At 29.2% G+C, this 6,921-nt stretch overlaps 1 protein-coding gene across 2 annotated transcripts; it reads right to left on the reverse strand.

Annotated features, from left to right (window-relative positions):
- Positions 1 to 990: 990 nt before the first annotated feature.
- On the reverse strand, positions 991 to 2,600 carry LOC122531775. 2 transcript variants are annotated; one of them, XR_006307394.1, is made up of 4 exons: positions 2,357 to 2,600; positions 2,120 to 2,239; positions 1,896 to 2,039; positions 991 to 1,006 (listed from the first exon to the last, which is right to left on the reverse strand). XR_006307394.1 is itself a non-coding variant. In XM_043659962.1 (3 exons), exons 1-3 carry the CDS (start codon positions 2,501 to 2,503, stop codon positions 1,980 to 1,982), a joined length of 327 nt encoding a protein of 108 aa, XP_043515897.1. In that variant the 5' UTR covers positions 2,504 to 2,599; the 3' UTR covers positions 1,527 to 1,979. The 2 variants fall into 2 exon arrangements, 1 of the variants encoding a protein (XP_043515897.1); XM_043659962.1 differs by lacking the exon at positions 991 to 1,006 and having other exon boundaries at positions 1,527 to 2,039; positions 2,357 to 2,599.
- Between the last annotated feature and the right edge of the window lie 4,321 nt (positions 2,601 to 6,921).

A 6,921-nucleotide genomic window follows, 5' to 3' on the forward strand; every position in this document is an offset into this window, starting at 1 on the left:
TATCACATTCATATTTTATATGATCAACAAACAGGCCATCTGTTATATCTAAACATAATTAAAATTAGATTAATTATAATAACAAACAACTGTTCTTACAAATAAAAGTTCAAATTATGGTTGAAACTCAGCATTTAACAGTTATTCTATTGTACTTAATATTCGATACAAGCAAAAAATGTTTATTCGTCGAAAAGGAACAATTTTGAATATTTTAATCATATTATATCTATCATAATATATTGGTCATATTATGTATTTTAGTCTATCTTTAGTATTTCCTAGAGACAATAGAATACTAAATAATTAAAATAATTCACACCTCTTCCTTAAATACTTTTTACAAAGCGATTATTTATAATATGCAAATGATGTATAATAATCGAAAAATTACGTAATATTTAAATTATATGTATACAATTTATATATGTGTAATGTAAATATACATATATATGTTACATATAATAGTGAATTTATACAATATGTAATGATAAATATACTCTTTTAGGAGATGTAGCTTAAAGCTACAAATAAACAATAATAAATCCTATATAGAATGAATCTCATAAAAGAGTAATAAAGAGTAGAATCTCACAGAGTAATAAAGAATCAATTAACGATTAATTAACAGTTAAAAAAATTATCAAATAATTGAAAATCATTTTGCATACTTACGCAATATAAAAGAATTTCTGACTTTCGTCGAATATGCATTGTATTGTATGGTATGCATTAATAATAAACTGTGAAACACATATAATGATAACAAAGTTCATAATCATGGCTATGTCCATGGAACATCGTCTTGGAAGTCTAAGCAGGATATACCAGAAACGTGATACAAAACAGGTTGAGAATGCGAATCTAACGATTTCTGAAATGAAATAGTTTCAAGTTTTCATATTTTAAGTAAATATGACACTGCAGGTGAATTACTAAATAATTAAATTTTGTGTAGAGAGGTTTCTCTGATAGATATTCCATTATTTTTCAGAGACTACTCCATCTAATATTCAAAGATTTGTTATTATTTTATCATTTACATTTCATCAAGAAACTTGCAATTTTAATCGTTATAAATCTCAAATTTATCGTTGCTTTAAATCTCGAAAATCGTCAGATTTCTGTCACATTATTTATGTGATGTTTTCAGTACGGGACACTCTGTGATGATACTTACATTGAAAATCATCACTGCGTAATATATTGTTATTGCTAGAAAGGTTGTTAGGCAGGAGAATGAGAAATTGTGTTTCAGATACCTAATCCACCTTTGAGAGAGAATGAATTAATATAATATAAGCTTAAGAATATTCACATTTGAAATATTCAAGTTCAAATACAATAAATATTCGCAAAAATAAATAAAACTTTGCATAAGTATTGGTGTATTAGCGCTTAACTGAGAAGATACTAACTTTATTATTAAGTTATAAATTTCCATTGATTTTATTATTTTGTTGCGTATAACGATATCCTTCTTGGAAATGGCCATTTCTATCAAATTTTTATCCATGGCATTTTTCATTTGGTAACTAATAAGTGTGAAAAACTTCATAACATCTAATCGCTATTGGTACAGAATAAAAACTATACTCAGAGAGCAATTTTGTACAGATCACGTATATGCAAAGTAGCAAATAAAAAGATAGTTTGACAACAATAGAAAACTGATGCCATCAGAATATTTGTATTGTTCGTCAAAATGACAAGCAACTTATAATTTCGAGATTGTTTCAGAAACATCATTGAAATAGACGGTAAATAACACACAGTTTTGTTCATAGATATTAAATCCTCGAGAATGCAATGTAGAAGAAACAGTAAAAACGAAATGACAGATACAAATTATAAATGCAATACATCTTAAATATTATCGTTATACATTTCCTCACCGCCTTGTGCGACGATTAATTTCCTTCATATTTAAATAAATATTTGCATAACGATTTCCCATCGCCACGTGTGTTTTAAGTATTTCAAATTCTTTCTTGTATGTAATTCCAATCACGTTTGATATCCTTTAACCATTCCTCTATCTTAAAAAATCCAGGAAAGGTTACATAGCGACACGATATTATAATGATAAGATAAAATTGATTGAACTCTTGCAACTTACCTTTACAGATTTTACAAGAAATAAACCATATTTTATATTTACACTTGCTATTAAAACTGTAATGCTTGTTTGGAATGAAAATGAATGAGAGGTGCAAGCGTTATTTTCCACGAGAGAAAACTGCAACGATTGATAATATAAATGTAAATAAAAGATAAATTTTTTTCGCAAGTAATACATTAATATATCAGAAAATCGGTTAAATAATTATATTTCGTACGAATGGAATGTCCTTACCACGAAAAATGTTGAACCGAGTAGAAGTATCAAACATACGATCGTAGTATGTATTAAGCGTAACTGCGTTGGTTTGTACGATGTCAGTCCCATCACGAAGAAGCAGAATTTCAAGAATCTATAATACTCGTAGCCAATGAAGTCCATTCTCTGCGACGGACGGAAAACGTCTGGCCCGCGGTCGTGACTTTACACATTTCGCAGAAAATTAAAGGGAGAGGCTAAAATATTGACACCGTCGCGTGACACAACTTATCAATTACGCATGAGGGGGAAATGACTATCCATCGATGCGCGTGAATAGTGAATTTTTTTTCCAAGAAGAAACGTTACTTTTATTCGTTCTCTTCCAGTTTTCCTGCAATTTTCGCACAATTACGCTGAGTTTTAAGAAAAAATTGCCTCCATGATATAGGAGAAAGTATCAATCAAACCCAGGTATCTTCTCGCATTTCCAAGCTTTACGGCAACGATTAATTTTATTATGCTCATTATGGAATAAGAAAGTCTATACTATATTCTTCATATATGACCCGATACTAATTGTAAAAAATATACTCAACAATGACATGACTGGCTGATTTTGATGAAATAACAATATCGACTTGAAACTATGTTTCAATAATATATTGTGTTCGCTCGGTATTATTTTCATTCACATTTTTTCGCAATTGCATTATAGTTAACTGTTAGAAGCATTTGATATTAATAACTTTTTCGTCAAAGAATAATCATAGGTAGAATAAACGGATACTTTCCAAGTAAATAAATAGTGTGAAATCAATTTGCCCGACTGTGGTGCAGAAGCAAAATCTACATACTGTGGCTACCATTAATATTGAATTGTCATAATTTTTTAAAAATTATCGTATAATAATAAACTTATTTTAAAGCCTGAAGCCTACAGTCTTAAAATATGTGCATGATTCATTTTATTTTTAAAACATTTTTAGTTTATGCAAGTATACGAAGGAATATACTTTTTTCTCGAATGTGCTATAAATTATCATAGCACCTGATTTTTTTTTCATGATCTGACAAGGATCATGATCATGACCCTTTAAAGATTACGCTACGTTCTTTTTTTCAATTTATTTAACTTAGAATATTAGACGACAATGTTACGATTTTTTGAATTTTCGTAATCTAAGTCTGATATTTGGATTAGTAAAATAACTATGAAAGATCACACGTCAAGTTTTCTGGTATTATATTACAAGGAGGACGCGTCAGTCTTCAAATACATTATAGGTACAATCATGAATAAAATTTTTCGATGCTTTTGCATACTGTAGCATTTTCAAGAGGAAAAATGTCTTCATCTGTCCATCCGTTACGTGATTTAAATATATTTTACTCTAAAATGAAAGACACATTTTGAAAATAGACGCTTCAGGTTCTAAAACGAGCCCAGATTGTGTGAATGTTTTTTTATAAAATTATAAATTTCATGTAGTTGAATCTTCGACCATTAATCATTTTTATTGTTTTCTAGTACTTCTGAGTTTAAGTTTTTTGCATCTTTATTTTAATCTTCTCATTTCCTAGGATTATTAGAGAATTTGAAGTTTGCTCTGCTATTGAATAAGAATGGACACATCACAGATCCACGAAGTCTCGAGATTTCATGATATGTTAGTTTCCAAAACAGCCTTCGAGTAAGTTCAGCAATTATATCTTTAAATCAAACGAACCATTCAAAATTTCTTTACCCATCGACAAAATTCGGGAATAAATCTGTTCATGTACCAAATCTTCACCGGTTTCGATGATATTCATGTATGATAAAAAATTTTCTTGGGAGAAGGATGTTGTCCAAATTGTCGATTTCTACAACATAATTAAAACTTAACGAGATCGGTGAGAGATCGGTTAACCTATTAATTTACCAATTCCTCTAATCATTCACTTTCAAATGTTTCTGGACGTTTTTAGTTTTAATATTCAGTCAATATTTATGCTAGTATATTATATTATCATTAAGATATTAATGCTTTACAGGATTTTTATTGTATCAAATATTATTTACAATATTGATACAAATGTGATAGGTACTGTTCTGAGATTTTACAGCTGTGAAGGCAAAGAAATGATTGAGTAGTTCGAACGACATACACGAATACTCAATAGTTATTTCTCATGCATTCTGACATTTGGCGATGAATGAACTGAACATGGTAGGATGCTGGATTTAAATTTGGCCTAATTGGAAAACAAATGAGCATTCGTTCAAACGTGCCATTGGAAAAGTTAGAAGATAAAGTGTATAAGGTATGACTTTCCTAGAAGTTAGAAATATTTCCATTTGTTATAGCACATTTTTCAGTTGTGGACAAAGATATTTCGAACATCAGACATTTAGTTATCTACAGTTTGGCTATTTTATTTTATCTTTCTCAACATAAATTAGTGATTTTCTGTTCTGCAATATATTTGCACGAATTTCATTTAGAGATAGGTTTAGGTTATTCTTTCTCACAAGGAAATCTACACTATTTATTTGAATAACTAAATAAATATATTTTTATATTGTGCGTATTAAATATAACATGTAATGTACATAGATTAGCATCAGGGATTAGTATATAATTATTTTGGATTACAAATTAGTTATCATATTAATATTCGAAAACCTCAAGAGAAAAATATGACAAATCTATATTTATTTGTTTTCTGTGATTACTTTATTACTCTATTATTCTATATTAATTGATGTTAAGAAACGAATTAGCCAACATTAGTTCATAATGTACAAAGATATATTATCCTTAAAAAATGAATCCGAAAAGTTTTTAAATTGAACTAATGGAAATAAATAACTACTAAATAATTATTACTATTAATATTGTTAATATATTTAAATACATTAGACAACAAAAACACATTTTTAAGCTTCAAGAACAGTTCATGTAAGGTAGAAATAATTGGAAATATACTAAATGTTAGAATTTCTTTTTTGTATAGGATATCCAAAGTCAACAAAGTTCATTGGAAAATGATGCTACATGTAAAAACGAGTTGATAAGGAAGAATACAATTTGCTTATTAAAGCCATCGTTTTCGATGAAAATCGAGTTTGAAAACTTATCAAGCATACTGAAATTTAGCTAAATCCTAAATGTGATAGAAAAAAATAGATTTAACAGGAGACTGTTCTACGTATTAGAATAAATAAAAAATGTGAAACTTTTTCGTAATATGTTTTGTTTTAAAGGACATCGAATTTGAATATTTATCAAGCGCACGTATACTAAGCCAATTTTTAATGACAGATATTCAAGGTTTATTTTTTTTTTAAATAACGCTTTAGACGAAAATATTTCATTCTATTTTTTTCACTTATTTTTGCACATAGAATGTCCCCGGTTATTCGCACGATATCTTGTACGGAATTACACTTAAATTCAAAATAAATTGATAAGTTTTCAAATTTACTTTTCTTGGAAACGAAAGAATATTATGAAAATTTACTTATATTATTGTATTTACTTTATATATTGTTACTATATTATTGTATTTATTTTATTATTATATCATTTTACTTCACTCATTATATTACTTTAAAAATAAATTTTTATTTTTTCTTCTCGACACAATTTTACATGCAGAATTATCTCCAGTCACACTACGGGATTGCATATTCAAACGACAGATACTTCATCTCCATTCTCTTTATTCGATTTTGAAGACAATACCCTTAGCCAATAAATAAGCATGATGATATTTCTCACGTGAATGAATGAATTTTCAATGTAATGGTCCACTTTCAATTCAATACAAGTACATCCGATGTTAATATAAAATATCATTTTAGTAACAATACTAACATGTCAACCAGTCTGCTGTATTTTTATTCAATCTACAAGTAAACTGTAATCGTCGTCATTATTTCTCCACAGAACGTTCTGCGTAGAGTAAGGTAAAACCATGACAATTTGGTTTGCTAAAAAATAATTGTTTCTCAGTTCGTACAATTGGAATTTTCACGAAAGTGTTTCTTTTTCACGCACAATCTTTCGAAAGTATGTACCCACAGATAGACATTTAATACTCTTGACTGATGGCTTCCTCGCATAATGAAAAGTAGATATTACTGTAGTGATAATGGTAATTCGTGCAATTTTGCAATATATCTGAGAAAACTTAAGATTAAAAATTAAGATTAATACACAGAAATGGCATAGAAATTCCTATTTAATATGTAGCAACCTATAGTTCCTCGAGTACGCGTTTCGAACACCAACTTGTACAAGCCGCAAGTGGCTGTGCGCCTAGCGTCCAAGTCATTTGATGTTAAGCAGAGTGCGGAACACCGCTAGGATGGACCGTCTAGTCTAGCGAGTAGTTAGAACAAGCGTCTGGAGTAAGAGATGATGGGTCGCTGCCATCAGCCCCACTGATAAGTCTAGGCAGCGACTCTGAGACGAAACGCCACAACCTTTTTTCCTCATCTTATCCGCATTACCACTTCCTACATTATCCTCGCGTCATCATCAACATTTCAATCCCTTCAAATACAATTTCAATACGCATATTTTAGAACTTTTTATTGACAAATAATGTTT

The sequence above is a fragment of the Frieseomelitta varia genome, unplaced genomic scaffold (assembly GCF_011392965.1).
Source record: "Frieseomelitta varia isolate USP_RPSP 00005682 unplaced genomic scaffold, Fvar_1.2 scaffold_413, whole genome shotgun sequence".
Classification (NCBI taxonomy): domain Eukaryota; kingdom Metazoa; phylum Arthropoda; class Insecta; order Hymenoptera; family Apidae; genus Frieseomelitta; species Frieseomelitta varia.